The sequence below is a fragment of the Myotis yumanensis genome, unplaced genomic scaffold, assembly GCF_028538775.1.
Source record: "Myotis yumanensis isolate MYYU_CA2020_CCGP unplaced genomic scaffold, mMyoYum1.0.hap1 SCAF_22, whole genome shotgun sequence".
Taxonomy (NCBI): Eukaryota; Metazoa; Chordata; class Mammalia; order Chiroptera; family Vespertilionidae; genus Myotis; species Myotis yumanensis.
Window position 1 is genome coordinate 14,909,392 of NW_027223773.1, and position 14,750 is coordinate 14,924,141.

At 51.3% G+C, this 14,750-nt stretch overlaps 1 protein-coding gene across 11 annotated transcripts in view; it reads left to right on the forward strand.

Annotated features, from left to right (window-relative positions):
* Positions 1-14,750, forward strand: part of CDC42BPA (CDC42 binding protein kinase alpha) — a 189,121-nt gene extending 174,371 nt beyond the window's left edge. For 6 of the 11 annotated variants that reach the window (XM_070401243.1, XM_070401236.1, XM_070401237.1 and 3 more), the window contains 5 exons: positions 547-664; positions 5,222-5,407; positions 8,322-8,439; positions 13,355-13,512; positions 14,091-14,750. In XM_070401243.1, coding sequence (XP_070257344.1) covers positions 547-664; positions 5,222-5,407; positions 8,322-8,439; positions 13,355-13,512; positions 14,091-14,222 — 712 coding nt within the window. In that variant the 3' untranslated portion in view covers positions 14,223-14,750. The remainder of the gene's footprint in view (positions 1-546; positions 665-5,221; positions 5,408-8,321; positions 8,440-13,354; positions 13,513-14,090) is intronic. The other 5 variants (XM_070401241.1, XM_070401242.1, XM_070401246.1 and 2 more) reach the window with 1 other exon arrangement.

The following is a 14,750-nucleotide window of genomic DNA, read 5'->3' on the forward strand; positions in this document are numbered from 1 at the left end:
TCACTTTAATCAACACTCTCCAAGTTGTGTGAATCAGACTAAAATACCATATTTTGATCCATTTCTCTATGTATGTGGAGTAGTTAGAAGTTTTAGAATGTGAACCTTGTTTTAATGTAAACATAGAACCAATCATTGCACAATAGTAAACCTTATATATTTAAGAACTTTAGATTCACTATTCTCTTGAGCAAACAGAAATAGGCTTATAGTAGTCCAATTCCATGTAAAAATATTTCTAAGTGTTATCAATTATTTTGAGACATACAGAAATGCTCAGAATTATCTCTGAAATAGAATAGAGCTTCTTCGATGTCTCTGTACTAAAATGCTCTCTTTTCTCACCAAAAATTGTAAGATCTTTTATTTAAAAGGTAAAACAAATCTAAGTAAGTTTTTAATTGATTATTTATATTATTTTAATCCTATCCATATGAACATGATTTCACAGTGTTTTTATGAAAAAATAATGTATATGTAATTTGTTTCTAGAGTTATCTAGATTGATCATAGAAGAGGTGTCTAAACAGGTGTTTTCTCTTACAGAGAGATGCTACGAGATCCTGAAATGAGAAATAAATTAATTTCTAACCCAACTAATTTTAACCACATAGCACACATGGGTCCAGGAGATGGAATACAGATCCTAAAAGACCTGCCCATGGTAAGAGAAATGAAGAGTGAATGTGAATATGAATTGGGGTTAAGAGTAAGGGAAGGGGGAATATGTGTGTGTGTGTGTGTGTGTGTGTGTGTGTGTGTGTACAGAGGTGGGCAAAAGTAGGTTTACAGTTACATGTGACATTCTTTTGAGTTAATAAAGCTATTGTGATAATCATAACCTGCATGTCTTTCCATATGAACAACTGTAAACCTGCCTTTGCACCCCCCCCCCCCCATATATGTGCTCAGATATATATGTATGTGTGTGTGTATGACTTAAAAGCATATTGCCGGGCTTCTTGTCCCAGCATCAAGAAGGGTTCAGGAATCTGGAGAAGGGGCTGTGGGTAGATGTTAGATAAGAGTCCAGAGACTAATAAAGAGTCCGGAGACTAAATACATTTTGAAAGGCATTGGGGTCAGAGGAGCTTAGTTAGCTAAAGGCGCTAAGTTCTAAGATCTTAAGTCTAAGGCCTTAGGTTCTCTCCGTCCCCAGGACTCCATGCTTTTTATTAACACAACTTGTCCTGAGGCGAGGCAGAGATATGCACTTCAGAGGGTCAGGGTTTGGTACAGAGTCCATTGTCAGAATGGGGGAATTAGCCTACAGCTGTTCAGGTGTTTGGCCAGTAGGAGGCAATAACATGTAGATTACGATGCCCTTTAACTGTCTGGCAGCCACAATCAGTTTCCTGTTCAGGTTTGGGGAAATGCCTTTAGCCATTCCCAACAGGTGACTACATGTGTGACTCAACCCTGTTGAGTCCCCAAGTCTCATCAACCTTTTGATGAAACTCTTGAAATTATGACCTGCTGGGATTGGGCCTAAGCTGGCAGTCAAACATCCCTCTGGCAGCCCAGGAGCCCTTGGGGATGTCCACTTGCCAGTGGGGAGCAGGCCTAAGCTGCAGTCGGACATCCTTAGCTCTGCTGAGGAGGCGAGAGAGGCTCCCACCAACACCGCTGTGCTGGCAGCCATCAGCCTGGCTTGTGGCTGAGCAGAGCTCCCCCTGTGGGAGCGCCCTGACCACCAGGGGGCAGCTCCTGCATTGAGCATCTGCCCCCTGGTGGTCAGTGTGTGTCATAGTGACCAGTCATTCCCAGTCTTTCTGCTGTTAGGGTCAATTTGCATATTACCCTTTTATTATATAGGATAGAGGCCTGGTGCACAGGTGGGGGCTGGCTGGTTTGCCCTGAAGGGTGTCCCAGATCAGGGTGGGGGTCCCCACTGGGGTGCCTGGCCAGCCTGGGTAAGGGACTGATGGCTGTTTGCAGGCTGGTCAAGCCCCCCAGTGGGCACCCTCACCCCATGGGAGTGTGGCCAGCCTGGGTGAAGGGCTGATGGCTGTTTGCAGGCTGGCCACACCCCCTTCAGGGTGGGGGTCCCTACTGGGGTGCCTGGCCAGCCTGGGTGAGGGGCTGGGGGCCATTTTCAGGCTGCCCACAGCCTCTTCAGGGTGGCGAGGGGGGGTCCTGCTGGGGTGCCTGGCCAGCCTAGGTGAAGGGCTAAGGGCCTTTTTAGGCTGGCCACGGCCGCGGGCTGGAAGCAGGTATCTGGGATTTATTTATCTTCTATAATAGAAACTTTGTTGCCTTGACCAGAGCCCAGGGCTGGCCAGAGCAGGCGGGGAGCTTGGCTTCCTCCATTGCCGGGGGCAACCCAAGCCTCCTGCTTGCTCCAGCTCTGTGGCCGTCGCCATCTTTGTGACGGAGTGATGGTTAATTTGCATAATGCTCTTTTATTAGATAGGGTTCCAACAACATAGCAAGAAGAAAATATTTTAATAAAGTCTATTATATCCCACATATTACAGTATCTTCTTTAAGGTGAAATAGTTTTAGGATTTAATAAAATGTTTCTCTGGTATTTCTCTACCATGAAGTGAAAAATCAATTTGCTGATGTTCCAGAGTTCTTTGACTTCATACACAGTATGAAGACCTGAATAAGCCCACTGACGCTAAGTGTCAGGTTGCAAACATCGTAAGAACTTTTCTATCAGAGCATCCCTCCTTTCTCTCCCTTTCCCATTGAAAAGAAGTCTCTGTTTTATTTTTTGTTCCAAGTAAAGTCCAGGCAAATCAAGTTCAGAGAGCATTTCCCAAAGGTTCGTCCCCACGTGACATCATGACACGTGCTTTCTGTGCTGGCTGCTCACCCCCACAGCCCACGTGATTTTCAGTGTTTGTGGTCACTGAGTTCACTAACCCGTGACCACCTCGCTGATTCTTTTTGTCACTAACACGAGTGACTTTCCCCCAGCAGTTTTTCCTGTCCCTCCATTCCTCTCATGCCTTCCTACCGCATAGCACTGTTGTGTTTCTAGGACGAGAAGCTGGTGCACATTTTTGAAACCTGCTCACCTGTACGTGTAGTATTCATTAAAGGTTGTGTGTGTGTGTGAATTCCTGTCTTTAAAGTCAGGTCTTACTTTATTTTCACCTGACTTCCTTCATTTCACTAGCAGAGGACATTCAAGCTGGGCTTTTCATAGGCGTCCATTTCACTCCAGCAAATATTTCTGGATATACTGTCTACCCAGAACACGCTTGTCTTGGGGTAGACATTGGTAAACAAAACAAGAATATGCATGTGTGGGAAACATAACAATATGAATGCCTGTATCCCTACTTATTGAGAAGCTTGTATACTTTATTATTCTCAGAATTTAGTATGTTCTTTCTACTGAAATGGGAGTACCTATATTAATGAACTCTTTCCAAACATAAAATTGAATTAAATTAATCTAACGTTAACATATATAAGAAGAGTTTTTAAATACCACAACTGTGCATTGTCATCCGAGCAAAGAGCATGTACCCAGACATTTTTACGTTTTGCTTATTCAAGTCAGTATCGCTTCCCTGTGAAGTGCGTACATGCTTAGAGAGTTTACTGGATGTCTTTGGCAGCTTAATTCTGTTTCTTTTGTAACAAAGTGATACTGAAAAGGGGTTGTTTGCCTTATGGATGTGGAAGAGGTAGAAAGGGTGAGAGAGTCATTTATTTTTCTTTCACCTCCTGTATCAAATGTGAACCTTTCACATGTTCCTTCTGAGCCGGAGAATACAGGCAGCTGATATAACATAGCACGTGTGCCTGAGAAGTACCTGCTGTGTTGGGTTTCTTGAACCTTTTTTGTCAATTACCTTTTTTCATCAGTGGATACTGGTAATAAACAACAAATTTGTCTCCAATTGAATACAAGAATAATTTTACCTCTATTAGCTTTATTTTTCTTAGCCTTTTACCCATTTCTAAAGTTACTAATAAATAAAATTTTTAGCTCAGTGATCTCCGAGAGCTTTAAGAAGTAATTTTGCCTCTTAAAATCAAAGTTACATTTATGTCAATAGTTGTTGTTTTCTTTTTGGAAGTAACCTGAGAAAGTACTGATTTCACTCCCATTTCTAAATTTAAAACAATGTCCTATGTAGGAGCCTTTCTTTTAAGCCCACATAATTCATCAGATTCTTTTTAAACAACAAAAGCTTATCTCAGCTCCTGGAACATAATCCCATCAGCGTTCTCTGCAGCACGTCATCCAGCCTTTGCCTAAAGTTAAGGGATTGTAGGATGTTTCAGGAAACAGTAGTACAAGAACTGAATCATTACAGTTCAGTTCGATGGGTGACTAGGTACTGAGTAACAGGCCCTGAATATTCAGAAGTTATTTTATCTGAAAACTCGAGTCCTGGGCTTCCAGCGCGTGTTTCTGTACCTTCAGCTTTACATTATTTCTGTTAAATACACCTGAACGTTTAAGGGAAGATTTTTCCCTTGTTAAACCCATTCTTCTGGGTATCTAAATGGAGATAAGCTTGGGCTACTTCAAGATAAACTAATACTTAGTATATTCCACAGTTACTCTTTTTATAATAAGACAATAAGATCAGTAAAAGCAAACTCATGCCACAAATCTAGAATGACCAGGAAATGGTTTTGGGTTTCTAAAGACATGTTTCCTGATCTTTTTAGGTTTGTGATATGAGTTTGCTATTACTGATCTTATTTTCCTTTAATAAAGAAGTAACTGTGGAATGATGTTTGTTTCATTGAGTTGTACACTTGAAACCTGTATGGTTTTGCAAACCATCATCACCCCAATAAATTCAACTTTTAAGACAAAAAAAGAAAAGAGACCGTTTCATAATACTATGGTCAGAGGCTGGTTGTCGGTTCGCTCGTTCTTTTGTTGTTTCTTGCTTTTTCTATCCTAATGTTTTTGGTAGGTTTGGCCCCGTAAGAAAATGCGGGCGTGACCTCTGACAGTGCCCTGTGACTGGAAGTCCAGTGTTCACTCGACGTAGGGATAGCAATAGAAGAGAACAGTTTCTTTCATAAGGTGGAGGGTTCGTTTGCAAATCAGCAATTTAATACCTGGTGCAACATAATTACAAAATGTAACTCCATGGCCTAGAAATGTTTCACTAAAGATTCATTTCTATGCGAGGCACTTGCTTCATTTTTCCTACATGCATGTTGTCTGAAATGTCACATGTAACCAGTGGCTCCATTTCATCACCTTATCACCGTTTTCTCCTCTCTGTTTTGATAGCCAGGCTTCCCCTATCCATCCCCTCATCATCACTCCGGTCTGATCTCCTCTCCGATCAACTTTGAGCACATCTATCACATGACCGTTAATTCTGCTGAAAAGTTTCTCTTTCCTGATTCCGTAAACGCTGCGCATTCCCCGTCTCTGCGCTCTGTCCCGGGTACACCCAGCTTTATGGCTCTGAGGGTACGAACAAGCTGCTGAGTCGGGTGTTAACTTACTAACCTGCGGGCTCTCCGCTGCCTGCTCCTGAGCGCCACCCTGGCGGCCATTCTCCCCCTCCCCCTCCCCCTCCTCCTCCTCCTCCTTGTCTTCAAGTTCCACTTTGTTTCTTCTTTTGAAGAGAAAGATGAGGACAGGGAGGATGTCAATTTTATTTTTGAAACTATTAGAGGTTTTTGTATGTTTAATAACACCTTTCCCATCGTGGTATTTTCCATTACAGATACCATGATAAGAAATAGCCCCCAAGTGGGTCCTTATTCTGTTAAAAACAAAAGAGGGGTCCCAGGATTTCGGAATTTTTCGTAGCTCATTCAGAGAAGTGTTTTGTATTAAAGTCTGTGGTAGGGCCTATCCTCAGGCCTCCTCTCTACAATAATTCCCTCCGGCTTAAAAATCTCCAAGCAGTATTCATGAACCACAGGGAAAACCACAAGGAAAAGGTGGTCTTGCTAATCTTCAAGTTGCTGGCGTGCCTTTAACTCCAGCCGGGATCCCGGATAAACGCTAAATCAGAGAAGAAACACCAGCTGTGCAGCCTCTGAAGGCTGACCGTGCCCTGCTGTCCGGCCGGCCGGCCACTGGGCCTTGGTCTTGCTACCGGTGGCTTCGCAGTGGAGGGCAGGCGGCACTGACACTGGATACCCACGTGCCCACCAAGAAGTCCATGCTGTACCTCAGCTGCAAGGGGCGTTTCTCAAGTTAGTTTTTGTGTTTCTTGTGGGTTTTTTTATTAACTCTCACCCAAGGATATTTTCCATTGATTTTTAGAGAGTGGAAGGGAGAGAGAAAGAGAGAAAGATTGATGTGAAAGAGACACATCGATTGGTTGCTTCCTGCATGCACCCTGACCAGGGCTGGGGAACCTGTAAGCAAGGTACATGCCCTTAACCAGAATCGAACCCGGTACCCTTCAGTCCACAGGCCAATGTCCTATCCACTGAGCCAAACCGGCTAAGGCTTTCAGGTTAGTTTTACAGATAAAATATTTGGATCATATCATGCAAACCCATTTTCTATAGTGCCTTTGGCTTAGATAAATCATAGCATTAAGTTGTTACTTGTATACATAGGAAATTAATTTTCCAATAGGAAAACTAGCTACGGGGTGAGAAGTTCATTTTCCTACTTTTCGTCTGTATTATAAATAAATGTCATTGTTCTTTTTTTACATTTTTTTATTGATGTTTTTACAGAGAGGAAGTGAGAGAAATAGAGAGTTAGAAACATCAGTGAGTGAGAAACATCGATCAGCTGCCTCCTGCACCACCCCCCCACCCCCCCACCCCACCCCACTGGGGATGTGCCCGCAACCAAGGTACATGCCCTTGACCGGAATCAAACCTGGGACCCTTCAGTCCACAGGCTGACGCTCTATCCACTGAGCCAAACCTGTCAGGGCGAAATGTCATTGTTCTTGACCTTAAACTATGTCATTTAAGTCTCATATTTAAAATAAGATGACTTATGATAAAGTAAACCTTAGTGTGGAAACAGATGCATGGAAAGGATTCTAGGAGACTGTTGTACAAATCAGTCAATTTCTCATATAAAGATGGCGGGAATATTGCTTAAGTTGGTCACTTATAAATAGAAACACTGCTGTCTGAACGCTCACCAAGCCTTAAGCACATTTGCCCATGAAAGTGCCAGCGGGTTAGGCTTCGTATCACTTTATAATGAAGCCGACCTCTAACTGAGGGATGATAAACTGTTGGCTGTTGTTGCTTTTTAACAAAACGTATCTTCTGTGTATCATCCCTTTATTACTCCAACATCCAGTGTTACTGCAGCACCAGCGCACTTCCATAGGCCTAATGTCTGCCATGGAGTCCAGGCGGTTTGTGTATAGAAAAGGCACCACCAGGTTGGTAGCAGAGGCCAGGAAAGTGAGGGTGGAGGCGGGCGTCCCACCTCTTCTCCTTCCCTTCCCGAGCCAGAGGGCTGCTCCTGGGTGGTGAATGGTGAAACATCAGCACTGACTGTTAACGTTCAGAATTCTTTCATTTCTCAGAGAAAGAAGGTAAAGCATTTGCTTTAGACAAATAACACTAAGAATTACATGGACTTTGCAACTTTGATATATGGACCAAAGGGGCTGGGGTGACTTTGGGGCCAGCTGCCCGCCACCTTCCAGTGAGTGTGGTTTTCCAGTGTCGGTTCCGGTTCCCCAGGCCGCAGGGGAGCCCCGGGCTGTGGTACTTGTTCTTTCCAACCGCCTGTCGGTGTCAGCCTGACGCCCCTTCTGGGCTGAAAAGGTTGGGTCCCCAAGGAGGCCACCCCCTCTCTGGTGTGTGTGACTCCATCACTCCCTTTTCCTACCTTGGACACCAAAATCATTCACTAATCAGATGGAAGACTTCTCAAACCAGCATTCCCTGGCTCAGTCCCTCCACCGGGGCTGTGGTGGTTGCGAGCGCAGTTCACGACCCGGTGCTGCTCAGATGTGGGGCTGAGATGCCGGGACAGGACGGGATGTGCAGAGGCAAATGGCAGTTTGGTGTCGCCCCAGAGAAACATTTGCCCAAAAGAATCTGCTTTTAACTGATTTTCCTCCAGATGGGCTTACTCAGCTGTTGATATGGGCCGCGTGCGCAATGGACGCCTTGTCCACGTGCCTGCAATGTCCATGTAATTCGGCCGCTTCTAACCGTGGAGCCGCCGCTGCTCTCCCGGCAGCAGAAGCCGCCTATTTGCCATGAGTGTCCCCTAGGCAGTGCGCACCCCCTGCGGCGGCCGGGCTGGGTTAGTCTCCGTGGGCAGAGGGTCTGTAGCTGGTCAGGATCATTTCATGTCTGGACATAGTAGTGACAGTCAGACGTTCTGCAGAAAGTGGGCTTCTCTCTGGCTGAAGAACTTTTCTTTCTCTTTTGTTTAGAACCCTCGGCCTCAGGAAAGCCGGACCGTGTTCAGCGGCTCAGTCAGTATTCCCTCCATCACCAAGTCCCGCCCCGAGCCCGGCCGCTCCATGAGCGCCAGCAGCGGCCTGTCGGCAAGTAAGTGGCCCGCGGCTGCGCCTGTGCCCCTGCTGCCCCTGCACACCCTGCGGCCCCCGTGCAGCCCCTGCTCACCCCGTGCACCCTGTGCAGCCCCTGCACACCCCGTGGGCCCCGTGCACCCTGTGCAGCCCCTGCACACCCTGCGGCCCCCGTGCAGCCCCTGCACACCCCGTGCAGCCCCTGCTCACCCCGTGCACCCTGTGCAGCCCCTGCACACCCCGTGGGCCCCGTGCACCCTGTGCAGCCCTGCTCACCCCATGGCCCCGTGCAGCCCCTGCACACCCCGTGGGCCCCGTGCAGCCCCTGCTCACCCCGTGGCCCCGTGCAGCCCCTGCACACCCCGTGGCCCCCGTGCAGCCCCTGCTCACCCCGTGGCCCCGTGCAGCCCCTGCTCACCCCGTGGCCCCGTGCAGCCCCTGCACACCCCGTGGCCCCGTGCAGCCCCTGCACACCCCGTGGGCCCCGTGCAGCCCCTGCACACCCCGTGGCCCCGTGCAGCCCCTGCACACCCCGTGGCCCCGTGCAGCCCCTGCACACCCCGTGGCCCCGTGCAGCCCCTGCACACCCCGTGGCCCCGTGCACCTTGTGCAGCCCCTGCTCACCCCGTGCAGCCCTGCTCACCCTGTGGCCCCGTGCACCCTGTGCAGCCCCTGCTCACCCCGTGCAGCCCTGCTCACCCTGTGGCCCCGTGCACCCTGTGCAGCCCCTGCTCACCCCGTGCAGCCCCTGCACACCCCGTGCAGTCCGGGGCCCCCAGGCCCAGCCTGCTGCCTGTGCCAGCAAGCGCAGGGGTGAGCAGATAGCCTGGGTCCTTCTAGAGCTGCCGTCACCTCGGGACAGGCCGGGGCGCTGCCAAGCGTGCTGACGGACGACTATACGGTGCCGTGGCAGCCCCGGCAGCTGTCGGGATAAATTCGTACCAGGACAGTTAGGAAACCCACACGCCCTCCAGGATGTGGTCACCGGGGAGTCTTGTCGGATTAATTGCCGGCCAGCGTGGCTCCTGGTGGTGTTGGGAGTGACAGGAACTGGAGTGCAAGAGGTGGCAAGGGTCCGCTCAGGCAGGGGCTGGGAGGAGGTGAGGCCTTTTTGAAAAACCCTCACCCAAGGATATATGTTTGAGTTTAGAGCGGGCTGGGAGAGAGAGAGATTGCCTCCTGTGTGCACCCGACCAGGCATCAGACCGCCCTGATCGGGGTCAAACCTGCAACCTTTTGGTGCCGGGGAAGACCTCCAACCACTGAGCCCCTGGGCCAGGTGGTAAGACTATTGTGCTTTTTATTTTTTAAACAGAACAGGAAGCCTTTGAGGAGTGGTGAGTAGGGAGGACCTCTATCCAGTTTGCTTCTTAGAAAGCTCTCCTGGCTGCCAGATGGAGACCGGATGAGCGGGAGGCGGGGCTGGAGGCACCTGAGGGGCTGGTAGAGCAGGCGGGGACTGCGGGCCTGGGAGCCGCCCAGGAGGCCAGGAGAGGAGGGGAGAGGAGCCGGCTCTAGCTCCGCTTCCCCGTGGAAACCCTGAGACTCGTGCGATTAGTGTGGGAGGCGGCGGGAGGGGTTAGAGGTGCCCCGGGTTCCTGCAGGGCTGGCCGCCTGGTGTGTCCCGCCGCTCCCCGGGGTTCGAGGGGCTGGCTCGTCCCTGCCTGTACAGCGTCCCTGGTAGAACAGACATGCACCCTTTGGTCAACTCGGAGAAGGCTGCGGACAGGCTCAGGAACGCACCCTTTTGCCCCAAAAGCAAGAGAAGATTCATCACTGGCCCTGCAGCTGTTTCGAGGGACCATGTGCACATGCGCTCCCCACTGGGCTGGGTGCCGGGCGGATCCTGCCGGCCAGGCGCCTCTCGAGGGCTCAGTTTGGTGCCAGCCTTTGTTGTCCCTCTGGCCTGCGTCTCCTTCCTGTCCTTCTCGCAGATCCCAGCTCAGGGCTGCAGGGAGGGACGGCTCCGCCCAGGGGCAGCGCCTCAGCGGGGAGGGGACGGTGTCAGAAGGAAGAGATGGTTTATGGGAATGAAAGCGCCAGGATGCTGGAGCGGCTTCCTCCGAAAGGGGCTGCCCAGAGGGACCCCTGGCTGATTTCATTGCAGCTCCGTCCCCGGAGTTCACTTCACCTTTGGCGGCTCCTGGGTGCTGTGCGGGGATGGCCCTTGTAGCTTCTGATTCGGGGAAGGCCGTCCTTGGCCAGTGGCTGCTTCGCGTGAACGGGAACGTGAGTGCCCACGCCAGCTGCCCAGGGGCCGCTGACGCCGAGAGACCCGGACTGCACTGCGCTCAGGCCCACATTTAAAGCTGTTCAGTCGGAGCAGGTCGCTCCTTGTGTGGTGAAGGCTGTTTGCTCAGCCTCCTGAGGCCACTGGGCTCCCCCGTCACTCGCTCGTGGCCCTGCAGACACTGGTTCCCGCCCTTCCTGCCGCGGACCAGACGCCCCGGGCTTCCCGCAGGCTCCCTCCGCCCCAGGGCTTCGGGATTGTGGTCACTAGGTGCACAATCATGTTTTGACATTTTTATTGAATTCTTAATGTAAAACACTAAATTGGGGTTTGTTAAACCAGCGAGAAGTTGAAAGAATCACAATCTATATCTTATACAGAAACCTCAACATGGTCTTTTCTCTTTAATTCTTTATTGTTTAAAGTTTTACATAAGTCTCCTTTTTCCCCCATTGACTTCGCCCCGTCTCTCCCCAGCTCATGCCCTCACACTACCCCCCCACCCCACCTGCCTTCCCTCTGAGGTTGGACAGTCTGTTCCATGCTTCTCTGTCTCTGGTTCTATTCTTATTCATCAGTTTATGTTGTTCATTATAGTCCACAAATGAGTGAGATCATGTGATATGTATCTTTCTCTGACTGGCTTATTTCACTTAGCATAATGCTCTCCAGTTCCATCCATGCTGTTTGCGAATGGTAGGAGTTCCTTCTTTTTTACAGCAGCGTAGTATTCCATCGTGTAGATGTACCACAGTTTTCTAATCCACTCATCTGCTGATGGGCACGTAAGCTGTTTCCAAATCTTAGCTATGGTAAATTGTGCTGCTATGAACATAGGGGTGCATATATCCTTTCTGATTGGTGTTTCTGGTTTCTTGGGATATATTCCTAGAAGTGGGATCACTGGGTCAAATGGGAGTTCCATTTCCAGTTTTTTGAGGAAACTCCATACTGTCTTCCATAGTGGCTGCACCAGTCTGCATTCCCACCAGCAGTGCACGAGGGTTCCTTTTTCTCCACATCCTCTCCAGCACTGGTCGTTTGTGGATTTGTTGATGATAGCCATTCTGACAGGTGTAAGATGGTACCTCATTGTAGTTTTGATTTGCATCTCTCGGATGATTACTGACTTTGAGCATGTTTTCATGTGTCTCTCGGCCTTCATACTGTATGTCTTTTTTCGAAAAGTAGCCTACTTAGATCCTTTGCTAATTTTTTGATTGGATTGTTTATCTTCCTTTTGTTAAGTTGTATGAGTTCCCTGTAAATGTTGGAGATTAAACCCTTATCAAAGATAACATTGTCAAATATGTTTTCCCATGCAGAACGTATGCTCTTATTGTTTTGTTGATGGTTTCTTTCGCTGTACAGAAGCTTTTTATTTTGATGTAGTCCCATTTGTTTATTTTCTCCTTAGTTTACCTTGTCTTGGGAGCTGTATCGGTAAAGATATTGCTACAACAAATGTCTGCTATTTTGCTGCCTGTGGATTCTTCTAAGATTTTTAGGTTTCCTGTCTTAGTTTAAGTCCTTTATCCATTCTGAGTTTATTTTTGTGTATGGTGTAAGTTGGTGGTCTAGTTTCATTTTTTTGCATGTATCTGACCAAATTTCCCAGCACCATTTATTGAAGAGACTGTCTTGACTCCATTGTATGCTCTTGCCTCCTTTGTCAAATATTAATTGAGCATAATGGCTTGGGTCGATTTCTGGGTTCTCTTCGGTTTCATTGGTCTATATGTCTGTTCTTGTGTCAGTACCAGGCAGTTTTGAGAGCTGTGGCTTTGTAATACAGCTTGATACCTGGATTGTGATCCCTCCAATGTGGTTCTTCACCAGGGTTTTTTTTGACCAGTGATCTTAATATTGAAGCACAGCAAGATTAAAACATTTTCTAAGCAAAATTTAAAACTAATAGGGAATGCCCAGAGCTTCAAGTACGAACAGTAGCCCAGTGTTTCCCAGGGTTTTGTCATCCCTCTCACCCTCTGAGTGGTGTTAGCCTCCCTCTGGCATATCCCAACTCTCAGAGCAAAATAGATGCTTTCAAGGGAACCCACCGCGTCCTGTGCTCTGGGCTCTTTGCCCTGAGAAGGAAGTTGCGTGTGTGCCCGGAGTGAAGGGTCAGGGATGCATCAGGGAAAGGTCCTGTTCCTCATCCCTCAGCAGGCTTTTGAGTGTCCGTGTGTGCAGGTCCTGTGCTGGGCCTGGCGAGGCAGCGGCCACTCGTTAGAAGGGCAGGCACACGGACGTAACAGCGCAGATGCTGTGAGAGCCGTGGCCAGGGGCTGGGGCTCCCGGCAGTGGGAGGGACGGAGTCTGTGGGAATTGTCCAGCGAGGAGGGAAGAGGCCTGGGGGAGGCCAGGGCAGGGGCCTGGGCCTGGGGGAGGGGAGGCCAGGGAAGAGGCCTGGGGGAGGCCAGGGCAGGGCAGGGGCCTGGGGGAGGGGAGGCCAGGGCAGGGGACTGGGGGAGGGCCAGGGCCTGGTGTGCTGCCCCCTCACCAGGCGTCCCTGGTGCTCCCTGGAGCAGAGCAGCGTGTGAGGAGCTGGGCTCTGGGGTGAACTTGGAGCCACGGTCACGCAGCTGGACTCACTGTCCATCAGTGACGGCCTTGAAGCCGGGAGGGGCCCGGGCGGGAAGGATGCTTGTCCTCCCCTTGGGCATCCTCGGGTCACGCTGACCTGCATGATGTGCTGCCGCAGGGTCCTCCGCACAGAACGGCAGCGCCTTGAAGAGAGAATTCTCCGGAGGAAGCTACAGCGCCCAGCGCCAGCCCCTGCCGTCCCCCTCCGAGGGCTCCCTGTCGTCGGGAGGCATGGACCAAGGCAGCGACGCTCCGGCCAGGGACTATGACGGGGAGGTGAGTGGGGCGGGGTTGCCCTGTCTGGAGCCGGGCTGGGGGCCCCAGGCCATAGACCCTGCACCCGCTGTAGGGCTTTGTCCCGACGAACAACCACCGGTCGGTGGCCAGGCCACCCGCGCCCTCCTGCCCCACACCCTCCTGCCCTGCGCCCTCCTGCCCTGCCCTCTGCCCTGCCCTCTGCCCTGCCCTCTGCTCTCCTGCCCTGCCCTCTGCCCTCCTGCCCTGCCCTGTGCCCTCCTGCCCTGCCCTCTGCCCTCCTGCCCTGCCCTCTGCCCTCCTGCCCTGCGCCCTCCTGCCCTCTGCCCTCCTGCCCTGCCCTGTGCCCTCCTGCCCTGCGCCCTCCTGCCCTGCCCTGTGCCCTCTTGCCCTGCGCCCTCCTGCCCTCTGCCCTCCTGCCCTGCCCTGTGCCCTCCTGCCCTGCGCCCTCCTGCCCTGCCCTGTGCCCTCTTGCCCTGCGCCCTCCTGCCCTGCGCCCTCCTGCCCTGCCCTGTGCCCTCCTGCCCTGCCCTCTGCCCTCCTGCCCTGCCCTCTGCCCTCCTGCCCTGCAGCCACTGATGTCCCCCTTTGGCCCCCAGGACTCCGACTCCCCGAGGCATTCCACGGCATCCAACAGCTCCAACCTGAGCAGCCCGCCCAGCCCCGCGTCGCCGCGCAAGACCCAGAGCCTCTCCCTGGAGAGCACTGACCGCGGGGCCTGGGACCCGTGACCTGCTTGGCCCTGAGCAGACAGCTGCTTCTCTCTTAGGCCCCTTCCCCTCCTTCCTCCCCCTCTGCCCCAAGCGCCTGCCGGGCTGGCCGCAGGGCCGGCGGGGCTCAGGGTGCGGGACCGGCTCCGGCCCTCGCCCTCCCGCACTGCAGCCCGGGCGGCGGCCCAGGCGCTTGGCTGACTGGTTTCATTTCAGGCCCTTGCAGCCGCCTTCCGCCCTCCCCTCCCCCCCCCCGGTAGCTTCCGTAGGCAGAGGACACAGTGAGCGCCCGTGCGAGTAGGTGGCTGCTGTTCCCAGTAGTTTCTAGTCCCCACACAGCACACGCTCCTGGGCCGCGGCCACCGCCCTCGGCGCCCAGCGACCGTCCTGACGTCGCCAGTGAATCCTATGGACTAAACGATGCCGATCTCACTGCAGCCCGAGTGTGAGCGCACATGCAGAGGTGGGTGCTGGATGTACACAGCGAAGAGCATCTTGTATTCGATGACAGATGGATGCATATATAAGAGAGCGATCATTTAATTTAAA